This window comes from Astatotilapia calliptera, chromosome 5, assembly GCF_900246225.1.
Source record: "Astatotilapia calliptera chromosome 5, fAstCal1.2, whole genome shotgun sequence".
NCBI classification, from domain to species: Eukaryota; Metazoa; Chordata; class Actinopteri; order Cichliformes; family Cichlidae; genus Astatotilapia; species Astatotilapia calliptera.
Genome location: NC_039306.1, coordinates 6,125,799 through 6,140,912, shown reverse-complemented (window position 1 = coordinate 6,140,912; position 15,114 = coordinate 6,125,799). Strand labels below are relative to the sequence as shown.

Below are 15,114 nucleotides of genomic sequence, written 5' to 3'. Positions count from 1 at the left end.
GTGACATTACTGTCGTTAAAACATGGAAATGTCAGTAAAGGTGATGAGCTGGGAAATGGTGAGTGCCAGTCAAACAGGTCAAAAGAAAAGACACATGGATGAACCATGAGAATGCCTGATTTAGTGGTGAATGTTATGTCATTAGTGGTAGCACACCATGAGAATACACTCAAAAAAATGAAACGTTGACTTTAATTAAAATTATTTTGTCAACAGGTTCCACGAAATTGAATTATGTTAGTTTAAAGCAAAAATCTTTAGTTCATCTAATTTAAAAAAACTACTTAAGATTAACAAGACATATTTAAGACTAACTAAATCAAGTTATGTTGTATGAACATAGATGATATATTTTCAGGTTAGATAGTTTAGATTAGTTACTTCAACACATTTCTTATTTGTGGCAGTAAAATGTTAAATTTAAGTTAGATTAATTCAAATATTATATTTTCAGCCACCTTGTGCTTTATTAATTAGTTTTACATAAATCTATTTTGTCAACAGGTTCCACACAAATGAATTAAGTACATCCAACTTATTTTTTAAAATTTATTTTATTGCCAACACATTCAGTGAGCATTTGTGTAAACCCAGTCCAAAATAAAACACAACAGCTCATTAGGGTTAGTAATTAACAGTATGTAGACAGATGCAACATCAAGACTTTAAATTAAATGTCTGTATCTACCAGAAATAGAAGAAAAAAAAAACACATTGAAGATCACATAACACATTGATAAGATGACACTTGAGTTAGGCACATGTGATGCTAGTAAGGTCTGTGAGTGTTTTTTTTCTTTTAGTGTCTAAAATGGATAGCAAAGTTGCTATTTGCAATGATTGCTTAGGGTCAGTCCAGTAACACAATGCCAATGAAGTGCTTTCCTTTAACAATGCAAAGTGAAGTGTCCACCTCAACAGCCACAATTTTAAAAAAAAAATAATTATGTAACAACAACAACAACAATAATAATAATAAATAGTCCACTGATATTAGCAATCAAAGAAAATTACATCACCATCCCAAATAAAACTTTAACAAAACATGCCAACATTATGGTCTAACAATAAAACAGCTTGTCAGCGTTCAGTTTTTTTGCAACAGCACAGCAGTAACCATTTAACACTCGCCACTGTCAACATTTATTTTACCAGTGTTTGGGCAAAAAACTTCAGATGTAAACATTTTAACATGGAAACAATTGTTCGTCTTTAAAAGTCCACAAAATATACATTCATCCTGCATTCCCAACTTGGATGATCTGATATCCTCGTGTTGGTGTTGTTCCCAGACCATCATGAAAATGTTGTTCCAGGTTCAACATTGCAAGTGACCAATCACATTGTTGTGACGTTATTCTATTCCAAGCCATTTGTGCATTTATGAAATTCCAATGTTGCAAGGACAATATCAATTCTGCTTACTGTTTATTAAAGGGTTAGGGTTAGGGTCAGTTGATCGGCGGACAGAGGCGGTTTCACGCAGCTTAAGTACAGTTTTTTGTTTTACGCCGGTTTTTCCCGAAGTCGCAAAAGTATGACGTCACAACATTCTGATTGGTCACTTGCAATGTTGATCCTGGAACAACATTTAGTATGATGATCTGGGAACAACACCAACACGGGGATATCAGATCAACCTCCTAACTTACCCTTATTTTTAGTATGTATTGCAATTACCATTACAATGTACACAATGTAACACAAACTGAATATGAACATATTTCCACCTCATAACAATATGCCTTGAACGCTAATATACACACCACCCTTCAACATTTCTGGTGCAGTATCATCTCTCAATTAAATCCTTTAAATCTCAATACTTTTGATTGTCTCTTAGCTTTCAGTCTTGAGGTTAACTGAGATTCAGTGCATATATCCCACCCATTAAGAGTGCACATGCAGAGGCCAGGTCTTCCAGGTCATGCAGGACACACTAGATGGTTATACCCACATCGGCTGGAGGAGTGCTGGCATCAGCTCTTTCGATGGTAAAGATAGCAAGGGTAATTTGTTCCAGCTCCCTCTGAACAGCTGTAGCTTAGACACAAAAACATAGAAAAATGGCATCCAGTTTTAAAAAAAAGAAAGAAAAAGGGCCAAAGCTACCCTTTAATGACGTAAACACAATATTAGGAACATGCACCCCAGTGCGCCACTATTTCAGACTACAGATTCAACGATAAATATAAATAGTTTGGGTATACAAGAAGATTTCCCAAAACATTTAAACAGGTTCCATGCAAATTACAACAACAACAACATTACAACATGCAACAACATTAGTTATTCAAAATTAGTTTTTTATCTGTATTAAACCAAAACTAAAATTACCAACCAATTATTCTTTGAAGAGGATGCTTGGGTCTTCATTCAGGTAAAAAGGTAGTGCCCTGAGGACACACTCCCTCCCCTTTTCAATGGTTTCCTTCTGTAGAGAGTGGCAGAGATACAGGAAGAGAAAACAGAAATACTTTAGGATGACAGAAACTCACATTATACGCAAAATGAATGACATAGCCACTGCACAGATAGACATGTACACAAGACCAACTAATCATCACATGGACATGAATAGTTAACCTGTTGGGAAGGGTTTCCACCACATTATATATGTCCATAATGGAGGTAAAGACAAACTAATACATCATCTTTTTTGCATTCAAAACATAACATAAAAACATTCACTTCTGGTTTAACCTAAATCAAGGGATCAGATTTTACATATGTTTAGGTAATTTAAATTTTCCAACGTTTTGAGTACCAAACTTTGTCTTGCTTAATATAAATGTAAGTGCACTGTACAGCTACCATACACTAGCTGTTTAAATTTGAAAATGATCTTATTAGCCATAATATTTTGCTACCAACAGAATAACGCACCTGTGTGGCTGGGGCCAAAGTTTGTCTAATTTTCTTCCCTGCAACGCCTCCTTTTTTCTTGACTTTTATGAGCTGGTCAGTGTATTGGTCAAGTTGTGTAAAAAGCCTTGGAACATGTGCAGCAGTAGTAATCCTCACATATTCTGCTTCCACCTGAAAATATGTCAACAAACACAACATACTGTACTGTAAATATACATACTATATGTACACATATACAAACTAAAACTAATGTAGAAAGACCTCATTAAAGCTATAATTTTAACACAAACATTTACACAAAATGCTAATGGAGCCATTACAGCTTTTATTGTTATTTATCAAGTTCCAAAAAATATTGATCACAGCTGATCTGAAAAGAATTTCATGCCTCAGGCCCTTGAACTGCAACCTTTACCATGGTTCAGATGTGGAGACGAAATAACAGGGGCATGGGATGGGTCACAAAAGAAAACTTAACTTATAAAACAGTTTTGTTTTTAAAAGTATAACAGTTCACATACCACATACAAGCTCAGCAGTACCACATACACCACATCAGTATAGGAGGGAGCAGGTAAAGGCAGGATCTGAGATTTATAAAGTAAAACAAGAAATTCATTACTTAATTTCAAGAAGCAAATTATTGTTTGAATTACAACTAAATAAAATACTACTCAGAAGAAAAGCAAGAGATTGACACTGCCATGTGCTAACTTTCTATAGAAGCAATTATCACCAGGTCTGTCGTCCTCCATTGTCTGTCCACTCATATGTCTTGAATAATTTTATTAAAAAAATTAAGTGTGTACTTTCACAAACTGTAATTTATAACTACATTGATATGTATAACTCCGCTAGGAAACATGCTGTATTTACAGACCATTTTTACATAATACAGATTACTGATAGAGCAGAACAATGGTGTCACAGTGGCTTTCGCCCTTGACTTTTTGGATTTTAAATGTCACTTTATGCTATCCTTGCTATCCTATTCGATATTTCCGACTCTCGGATTACAGAAAAGGAATCCCAAGAAAGCAAATGGAAAAATAACCCCTTGAAAGAATAACCCCATGAACCCCTGTAGCTAATCCCTTAATAAAACAAAAAACAATAAAAATGTTTCTTACACAGTCCACAAAATAAGCATGTCCAGGACCCAGTAAAACTAATGTAAAACAAGCACACGCAAACGATATAACATGTCTTGTAAGACAAACGCAAAATATAACCATGCTGGACATATAGATACTACACAACATAGTCAAAGAAAAAAGTGGTCTTACCTCTCAAAGAAACAGCAGCTTGGCGCCAAAACAGCCTTTTTCAGTTAAATTTGAAGTCTTGCGCATGAGCAGGCACAAGCCGTGAAACCTTCTTGTTCTGCGCGGTTTCATTACAACTGTTTTTGCATTACTGCCACCTTGTGGATATACAAGGTATATCGATCCTCATTGACTTAACTTAAATGTTATGCGATCAAGTAACACATTAGTATTATGTACGTTGAATAATAGACACAATTACGTAGACTTGATTAGAAAAACATATGTTAACTTAACAAAAACATATATTTTAAGTAAAATGAAAATAAATAATTAATATACACTGAACAATCCACCTCATTCATTTTTTTGAGTGTATGAACTGTCTATTTATTTCTTATATAATCTAAGTGAGACGTGGCAGGGTCAAATAAGGGACAGAGGTAGAAGAGTTATGATCATTAAGATTACATAAACTATTATTAACCAAGCATGGCTTTTAAGGCTGCATCTCACTCTTTCTTGAGGACAGCTCCCCTGTGCTCCCCAGGGTTTTGCATCATTTTCTGAAATTGTGTTTATTCCTTTTCTCTTTATCATGCTCCTGTTTTTGCTAACTTTCACTTTCCTTTCTCTCACCGACTCACACACGCATGCATACACACGCCATTCAGTTTTAGAGAGCAATGTAGGCAGAAATGCCCATGCTTTGGATCATGCTGAGGAAGCAGGAATTAATTCCAATCAGGCTTGAACAGGAAAGAGCCATTCCATTTTGCACCACTCCTGGAGTCACTCAAACAAGAAGCACCCCTGCCTCTACTGCATATGCATGATCACACACACACAAACACACGGACGCATATACCCGTATCGCACAAACCCTTTGGAGTAAATATGGTGATATTGCTTAGCAGCTAAACAAAATTTTGTCTATTGAATATCAGCTGTCTTTGACATTAATACCACGCTAATGAAGCCCTTGACACCCTCATTCACCTGTCTTTTCCATTTTGCAAATAGTTTGAAGCAGCCATGGATTGCTGCTAATATACTCAGTCACAATAAAAACACGTTAGGATTTAAAGTATTGTAGTGTCATTTTTACTGACAGTGTACTCTCTCCATTAACCGCACTCCTGGAGCACCGTTCCTATGTTGCTCTTTCCCTCTTGTTCTTCCTTTTATCATTTGCCTCAAAACAGTGTTAGAACACAGCTTATCTGGGAGTAATGCAATTTGTTTGCCTCTACTTTCTTTATATGCCTGCACTGTTTCTTTCATTTTCTACTTCCTACTATCGAGAGTAAATTCAGTGACTCCAAATCCATTTTCATTTAACATAGCTATCTTACATGTCTGCTTTTTCATATATCCATCTCTCTTGTGGAGGAGAATTTTAACATATTGCTCTTTCTGGCACTTTACGCCTTCCCTTGAGCCCATAAAAAAAGCTCACACACCCTACTTATGTATCATGAAAATAGCTGCAGTAAAACTTGCAATTCCATACATTACAGGCACCCTTGGGCTTTGCTATGTACAGAGCCTCAAACAGTTATCCAAATGGTTCTTGTCTGACTGCGCTAGACATTTTCCAGCTTACCTATGGGTGACAACTCTGCCACGCTGCCAATATAGGGTCCTTCCAAGAACTTGGGTTCACTGTCATTGATGTCCTGGACCTTGATGACAAACTCTGACTCTGGCTCAAGGGGATCATTAGAGAGCCGGTCCCGGGCCTGAGCCCTAAGAGTGTAAAAAGCCTTTTCCTCTCGGTCTAGTCTCTCTGTGGCATGTATGTCTCCTGTAAGCTCATCAATGATGAAGATGGATCCAGCTCCTTCTCCAGAGATAGTATATTTGATGTTGCCCTCACCATCATCAGAGTCTGTATGGATCTGTAAAAAAAAACAGAGCAGTTTTGAGAATGATGACTTCAATAAAACACACACATGCATTCCATCTTTTACGACTATGCAATGTGGTACGTACCGTAGAATTTCTAAAAAATGTTTTGTTAGTGTCATGATCAAGTTGCATATTGATGATGGTAAATGGTACATGGCCTGTATTTGTATAGCGCTTTACTAGTCCCTAAGGACCCCAAAGCGCTTTACACATTCAGTCATCCACCCATTCACACACAGGTGATGGCAAGCTACAGTGTAGCCACAGCCACCCTGGGGCGCACTGACAGAGGCGAGGCTGCCGGACACTGGCGCCACCGGGCCCTCTAACCACCACCAGTAGGCAATGGGTGAAGTGTCTTGCCCAAGGACACACCGACCAAGACTGTCCAAGCCGGGGCTCGAACCGGCAACCTTCCGATTACAAGGCGAACTCCCAACTCTTGAGCCACGATCGACAATAATTCATTGAATCAATGTTTATTTTGTTTTCTCCATAACAACTAGTTATATTATCAAAAGTATAGTTTTCTATTAAGGTTCTATTAAGGTTTGGGCACTAATAGTCATTGTTAGTACCCAAACCTGAATGATTTGGGTACCATTCAATGTTAGCTGAATGCTTATAAAAGTCATAATTTGTTTAAAACACAAAAACTGATTAACTTTTTAATATGTAAATATTAAATTTATTTATATATTAAAAACTCTGAGTTGAAAAGAAATCCACTTTAATGTAATGAACTTGCTACTGCTGTTGTTTTCCTTTTATTAGCTATTACTTTACGAGTGTTGTATTAATTTATTCAGATTGCAATCAAGTACTGTTTTGTTGGAGTGCATTTGAACTAGAGATGGCACGATACCACTTTTTTATGTCCGATACCGATACCGATATCATAAATTTGGATATCTGCCGATACCGATATGAATCCGATATAGTGTTTTTTTAATCAACAAAACTGTTTTTTAAAATATCTTGCTGCATTTTGCAAGTCTGCAAGTTCATACTCAAGTTTAAAACAACAACTACACTAAAGCTATTCTGTTATACCTGTATACAAAAAAAATATTTCATAGTTCAGCAATACTGATCAATCTAATAAACTTAGACCTACACCATCCTCCCTATTCTGGTATTTTAAAGAGTACTTAGCGTAAATATTAAGCAACCTAACTAATAGGGTTCCAACTCCCAGCAACAACAAACATAAATAAATAAAAAATAAGGAACCACCCCTCACGCGCCACCTCATGATGCTTAATCGACGTAATCAACCTTAATTTGATGCAGTGTGAAAAAAAATGCACAGAAATCAATTATTTTTCAAGAAATATTAAATAGATTCAACATCTTTCTTCAACAAAATTGCAGACTGCACAGATGGTACCTTCCCAAAGTAAAAAGTACTATAGCTTACTAGGATATATATTAGACTTAATAGTTACTATATACAGTAATGGACTTCTATTCATTTTACATCAAATTAAAACTTTGGGTGTCAGATAATTATTTATTAAAAGCTCGACATTTTAAATGAGAATAAGAAAGAAAAGTACGTCTTTGTGCCCCCTTTTCCCTGTTCATGCCCTATCGGCCCCCCTGGCTAAACTTTGCTAGATCCGCCCCTGCACAGTTACCAGCGTCAGCTACGTAGAAAAAGATCCTGGTGTAGAAAGAAATATTAAATAAATTCTAACAACAGCTTATCAAGCTTAAACGTGCTGCTGTTGTTCAGCCGCTGGTTTCCTCTTTCTGGTGCAAAGTGGGCCAAAAACAAACAAGAGAGACGGACTCGCGACAGAAAAGCCGATCAGCTGATCATTTAAGCAGTTTCACGATTGAAGTAGCAGCAAGAGAGAGAGAGAGGCAGTCGCTTGTTAAGCTTAACGTGGGAATGCTTTACAAACATTCAGAGATGGACTTACACACTTGCTTTACTTCTCTCGGGGATAACTTTGTCGGAGATGAAATGCCGGGTTGCTAGCGAAGCTCCAAATGCTATCCAGACCACCAACAGGTCCGGCATGCCACAGCTGCTCTATCACGTGATGCATACTGCTCCGACTGCTAACGTTCTGAGGTGAGTTACGGTGTGTTGCAAGTTTTGCGAGGTGCTTTCGTGATATTTAATGGATCGGATTACATTTTTTATTTTTCTCCGATATCCGATCCAGTAATTTAGGTCAGTATCGGACCGATACCGATACGTAATATCGGATCGGTCCATCTCTAATTTGAACGCAGGCTAATTCAAACCTTTCTACTTTAACTGAACATTTTGATACAGACAACAAAGCTATCTGTGAACCTCAGGCAAAATCTGCTCACCCCGTCCTAGCAGTCTGACGATCGGGGCCAACCAAATCAAACTGCAAAACTGTGCTTGAACCACGACAGGGATTACAGTCCTGTTTAAGCACTTGTTATCACATGGCTGACACACCACACTCGATGACACCTCAAAGTATTAGAAACTGTTGAAAGTTTAGAAAAAATATCTGAAGTGATCCTTGTCCAAGTTGAGATTATTCTGTCACATATTTGCCAGGTATCTTATTTTTATGATTTTGTTTTAACTGCTGAGAAAAGGGTTAAAAATGGACAACCCCCAAATGATATTTGGTCATAAACCATGACCATAAGAAATATGTGTATTTTATTCATCCATTGACTTTTCTTCTCTTAGGGTGGTAAATCCAATTCAAGTCCTTCTAACTACTCCCTGCAGACTAGCCATCATCAGTGTGGTGAAAAAAAAAAAGACACCAGAGTTCCTGTGATGATTTACACCTGTTCTGCACATTGTGCCCTTCACAGGATGTGACGCCCAAATTAGGAGATCAAAGTCATTCAAAGACTCTTAAATGTAGAGACATGGAGGTGCTGTGGCTGAAAAGTGAACTTAAAAGAGCCCTTATAAATCAGAGCTATAGTTTCCCCTAATGTGATTAGAAGACATTCCAGGGGTAGCAATAGGAGATGCATTGGTCCCCCATCCTAAACTCCCCTTTGGCTCTTTAGTGAGCATTAGACCTGCTTGCTCCTGCTCCCTCTCCCTCTCACTCACCTTCTATCTAAAATTATAATTCAGAGCTGTCTATGCAGTGTAACTGTGGTTCAATCTACTCAACAGACCAGAGGAGAGGGGAAATCGCCCTGGCCTCCCTGGTTAATTTTTTATAAAGGCTTAATTAAATACAGGCCTCTATCACCCTTGCAGGGATTTTCATTAAGTATTTGTCGTAAAACCGAGGAATAATGCAAGCCTGTGCCTTGATATTGCTTCCATCATCCATTTTCTCCTTCTTTTTTATCTGTCTGTTTTTGCCTATTCTCCCCATTCTGAATCTTCCTGAAGACAAATACATGGACAGTCAGTGGAAATATACTGCTGGATACTTTGGCGGTATCAATATTTCAGTTATAATAAAAAAGAAAAAAAAGGAAAATAAAAGTTTCATTGGTCCAGACTGTGAAAGTTATCCAATAAAAGTGAGCACACGCTTCCACCACTTGATATGTTTCCTCCAGACTAAACCTCCTCCTGAATTTCTAAATTAGAATCTCAGGAGAGAAATGCATGTGTGAAGTGTTGCCATCTTGTGTTCATTCAGTTCCACAAATGTTGGCACAACAAGTCCTGCAATTAAATCTAAAAAACAAACAAACCATGAAAGCATTTTTATAATGACCTATGTCAGAATTCCTGAAACCACAGTGTTTACTCTTTATAAAATGTGACAAATAGGGGAAAAAATGGTAAGAAGGTAACATGGCAAAATCACACTCTCCATCTCTTGACTAAATGGATCTCTCTTAGCTCCCTTAACTCTTAACCCCTTTCTTGGCTGTCACTTGGGAACTCAAAGCTTCAGCTCCCTCCACAGATTTTGTATAGGATTGAGTTCTGGAGACTGGCCAGGCCACTCCATGACCTTAAAACTTCTTCGTTGCACTTCTTCTTTTACCTCTCTTTCGTTGCCTGGCAGTATGCTTTGGGTCATTCTATTCTAGAAGACCAACTTTCATTGTTTTGTCTTAGGGAAGGAGATTCTCCTCCAAGATTTTACATTGCCCCATCCCCTAACCCCTCAATGCAGTGAAATTGTCCGGTAGGCTCATCTTGAAATGTTTCCACCTTGGTGGTTGAATGTGGTGATGATCTTCTGTGGGTCATACTTAGCGTTTTTCTTTCTTTAAATACACAAGGTCAAACTGATGACAAACAGCTTGATTTTGGCTTCATCTGACCACAACACTTTCTCCAAAATATATTCTGAATCATTTAGATGCTCACTGGCAAACTTAAGACCAGCCTCTATCTGTGCCTTCTTGAGCAGGGAGGAACTTGTGGGCGCTGCAAGATTTCAATCCGTCACCGATGGTGGTCTACTGATTGCTAAAAAGCTGTTTGTGTAGGCGATAACACAAGCCTACACAGTCCCTGCATGTTTTGTCCCTGACTGGGACAAAACATGCAGGGACAGTTTTGTCCCTGATGTCCTTTGACAGCTCTCTGGTCCATAGCATTGCAGAAGTTGGAATGAAAAACAAGCAAACAAAAAAAACCACGATTTATTTATTTATTGACTTTAACCCGTGTGGTGCATGGTTGATATTTTGTCTTTTTATACTAAAATTAAACTATCATAAATTTCGTTTCTTTGCAAGTGAGGGAACTTACAAATTCCGCAGATGATCAAATAATTATTTCCCTCACTGTACCTGGGATTGTTACGTACATTAGCTTAGAATGTTTCTTACAACAGGACTTTGAAATGTCTAAAAGTGGCTAATATCAGAGTACATTATTTTACATGTGGACACGCTCTCAGAGTCTAGAATTAAAATCCAGTTTAAAATCAAACTTAGGCTTTACATTCTCTCAGTGTTCACTTCAGTCTAAATTCTCTGTCTGGTTAAGTTTAGGTAAAAATATTGCTTGGTTTGGTTTAGGTTTACTATGTCAAAAAGATTTTTAAAAGCATAATTTTTCTACATCAATTAGGTGCAGAGACTTATTTACATCACCAAGGTTGCTTAACCTCCTAAGACCCGAACTCTTCCACGGCATGCATTTTTAATTTCTCTTTGATATTTGGGCTGATTGGGGCCAGATGAATGTATAAACAAAGAATTACTGGATTTTTATTTATACCTGATTTTTGTTTCTAAGAAAAATAAGAGCCACATATGAGGACATTTGTTTAAAATTTCGATAGATCATAGGCAGTATAATGTCCTCGTAAGTCGATATCAGGCCCTTGTAGAGCAAAATTGAGTATTTTGGTCTAAATAACCCAAAATGAGATGTCCACATATGTGGATGCCAGGTCCTAGGAGGGGGAACCCTAGATGATTATAAGATGTTATAAAGAAGTCCTATGAGCTTTTTTTTCCTTTTTTCTTGCACACATAGACACGAACAAACATACACTCATGTGGGGGCACACACACACACACACACACACACACACACACACACACACACACACACACACACACACACACACATACATGGATCATCATTCTGGAGGAATGATGCAATTTCTCTCCCCTCAGGCTGGCTATACCCATCCTTCTGTCAGTCTATCCTCACTGGAGTGATTCAAGTTGGCAGCTTGAAAAACACACACACAGACACACACACATGCACTACGCTTAGCTAAGTTGTTCTCTGCAAACTAAAGGTCAGAGTCAGGATGTCACTCACAAAAAATAACCGGGGGTGCAAAAGTGCACAACAAATTTCAAAGAAGAAGATGGGAAAGACGCACATCCTGTACACCTGCTGAGCATGACATTATAGATGTTTTTTCCTAAAATCTTTAAACGATATTCCTGACACTTTTGGGGGGAAATAGATTCTCCACATTTGGACAAGGTGTGCTATTTCTTTTATTGGCTAGGTCACTGGTATAGACATTATCAAAAAATACTAATACACACCAAGAAAAACAACATATATTTCAAATCAGTACTAAAGGAACTCTACTCTTTGATGTCATTGCTTCACTGTAGAAAGCTAATTATCAAACTGTGTAGCTTCCTTGTAGATTTTCACTAGTCCATACTAGCATATGGAAATCACACCGGTAGTCTAATTCCCTTCAATTAGTTAATATAAAGCTGATGAAGCTATGAGCATTTTGGACATACTGAGGACATAGCACAACAGAGAAGACTTTTATGCTGTGGAAAATGTAGGGTTTGTATTTTTTTCCCCCCCATGGGCAGTGCACTTCTTTTCCACATTTCAATTCAATTGAATTCAGTTTTATTTAAATAGCACCAAATCACAACAACTGTTGCCTCAAGCTACTTTATATTGTAAGGAAAAGACCGTGCAATAATCAGACATCTCTATAAACTAGCATTTGGAGACAGTGAGAAGAAAAAACAAAATTTTAACAGAAAGAAACCTCCATCAAAACCATGCTCAGGGAGGGACAGCCATCTGCCATGACCAGTTGGGGTGAGGGGAGGATGACAGGACAAAAGACATACTGTGGAAGAGAGCAAAAAATTAATAATAACTAATGATTAAATTAATGATTGGTGCATAAACATGAGTGAATGAAAAAACTTGAGCAAAGAAGACACTCATCATCGGAAGCTCCCATAACTAAGTGGGGACTCAGGATCACCTGATACAGCCATAACAATATGGTTTTTCAAAAAGGAATTAAGCTAATCTTAAAAGTAGAAAAGGTTACTCTCTCCTGAATCCAACCTGGGAGCTCGTTCCACAAAAGAGAGGCGCCTCTAAGCTAAACACTCTCCCATTCTACTGGAAGAATGGAACCACAAGTAAGCCTGCAGTGTAGAGCAAAGTGCTCTATTGGGGCAATATGAGGTCTTCAAGACATGATCGGTCTGATTATTCAATTAATCAGGAAATTTACAGCCGTCAAAAGTGGGATTGGAGTTTTTTTTTTATTAATAACACTTTGTTCATGTCAAAATATTAGGTTCCTTTAAAAAATGTAAAAGAAGGATTATTGGTCATTACACAATGACCAAATTTCCAAAGTAAATATAATGTAGGGATATAAACTACAATACCAATTATCTGAACCCTTTCTATAAACTTACTAAAAAATATATCATCCTATCACTGCAGCTAAACAGTATTAATTTGGTTTCTGGCTTTATGCTAAACTTGATGCTAGCAAGAGTCAGCCATGCTTTAGGATTTACAGTGCAGGCCTGTGGGTTGACTAAGAGGACAGTGAGGTTGTTGATGTCTTGTCAGACTCACCTTTAGGTCATAACAAAGTGTCTAGCTGTCACTATAGGCTAACCTACTGAAGGGGATGACATATGACTCACATGCAGTGACTGAAAGTTTCCTTCACATTTAGTCAGCTATTTTAAGTTTTTATGAGGTTGGAGGGGCATCTGGTGTACAAATCTACCAGATCAAACATGTGAAACTGGGGACTTCCGGATGGTGGGGAAGCTGGTTGCAGCATAATCTTTCAGCTCCCGGGCGGTTACCCCTTGAAAACGGACATATTATAACACAACTAAGAATATTCATAGTAGTATGCCAGGGGGTAACAAGAGAAAGACAAGAGGAATTCGGCAAGAAAGTGCGGAGGAAGGAGTTTTTTCACCGAAAGAAGTTGACGGTGCTAGCAAGCTACAGCTACTCGGAGCTATGGAGGCAATTGAAGCTAGCATTCTTGCTGAGCTTAAAAAAGTCCAGGATAATTTAAAAAGTGAAATAGCAGAAAAAACTGGACTTGTGAAAACAGAAATGTCGGAGTTTAGGAAAGAAGTGGGGCAACGGTTCAACGAAATTGTCACGGACATGAAAGAGGTAAGAAGCAGGATCGAGGAGGTCGAACAGAGAGTAACCGAGGTTGAGGAGGTCACAGTCGACCTTAAAGATGGGCTCGGCCATACTCTCCAGTTACAAGAAGACCTCCAGACACGTCTGTCCGACCTGGAAGCCCGGTCTCGCAGGAATAACATACGTGTTCACGGGATACCAGAGGGTGAAGAAGGGGACAACATGCTCGAATTCATGGAAAATTTTATAAAGAATGAACTGTCCCTCCCCGACATCAATCTGGGCATACAGCGGTGCCACCGCTCACTCGGCCCCAAGCCACCTCCGGGCTCCAACCCCAGGTCCGTGGTGATTCATTTTTTGGAATACAACACCAAGGACTTGGCTCTCCGGTCTGCGTGGACCAAAAAAGAAATACTGCTGAAGGGCAGATGTGTGTATTTCGACCAAGACTATCCTAGTGACATTTTAGCGAAACGCAAAGCATACAACACGATCAGGAGGATTTTAAAAGAGAAGGGGCTCCGCTTCCAAACACTGTATCCGTCGAGACTGCGTGTGTTTTATGAAAACGGGCCCGTGATTTACAACAACGCGCAAGACGCAGCCGACGACCTGGAGAAGAGGAAGTTGATGGGAAAGCGCAAGCGGAGCGCCGCGGCGGACCCGGGAGGAACGGATGAAATAATAATAATAATAATAATGGATTGCATTTATATAGCGCTTTTCGGACCCCTCAAAGCGCTTTACAATTCCACTATTCATTCACTCTCACATTCATACACTAGTGGAGGCAAGCTACAGTTGTAGCCACAGCTGCCCTGGGGCAGACTGACAGAGGCGAGGCTGCCATATTGCGCCATCGGCCCCTCTGGCCATCACCAGTAGGCGGTAGGTGAAGTGTCTTGCCCAAGGACACAATGACCGAGACTGTCCGAGCCGGGGCTCGAAACAGCAACCTTCCAATTACAAGACAAACACCTAACTCTTGAGCCACAATCGCCCTGAAATACATCCAGGAAAAGCTCCAGAGATTCAAGTGCATGGATAGTAAAACCTAAAAAAAATTTTTCCGCACTTAAGACTGCAGTTTTCCTGTGTAAAATAAGAGTGATAGGTTTGACCGCAGTTTGGGATGCTAACAGCTTTCTCCAAGAGCGCTGCTATGAGCGGAGCTCACCAAGCAGCACTACGAGGGGCTCTCTGGGACTTTAGGGACTCTCCTCTTTGTTTTGAAGTTGGACGTACACTTCATAATTGGAAGTCATA

The 15,114-nt window shown here is 38.7% G+C and overlaps 1 protein-coding gene and 1 long non-coding RNA gene across 7 annotated transcripts in view; both read right to left on the bottom strand.

Moving 5' to 3' along the window:
• The window catches only part of cdh22 (cadherin 22), a 200,825-nt gene that overhangs the window by 66,388 nt on the left and 119,323 nt on the right, over window positions 1–15,114 (bottom strand). For all 3 annotated transcript variants that reach the window (XM_026166885.1, XM_026166884.1, XM_026166886.1), the window contains one exon: window positions 5,740–6,034. In XM_026166885.1, coding sequence (XP_026022670.1) covers window positions 5,740–6,034 — 295 coding nt within the window. The remainder of the gene's footprint in view (window positions 1–5,739; window positions 6,035–15,114) is intronic.
• Window positions 1,636–4,464, bottom strand: LOC113021966 (uncharacterized). Of its 4 annotated transcripts, none has more exons than XR_003272383.1 (4): window positions 3,390–4,464; window positions 2,887–3,039; window positions 2,342–2,434; window positions 1,636–2,043 (listed from the first exon to the last, which is right to left on the bottom strand). It is a non-coding gene; the product is annotated as an uncharacterized LOC113021966 (long non-coding RNA). The 4 variants fall into 4 exon arrangements; XR_003272384.1 differs by having other exon boundaries at window positions 2,342–3,039; window positions 3,390–3,455; window positions 4,155–4,464; XR_003272382.1 differs by having other exon boundaries at window positions 2,342–3,039.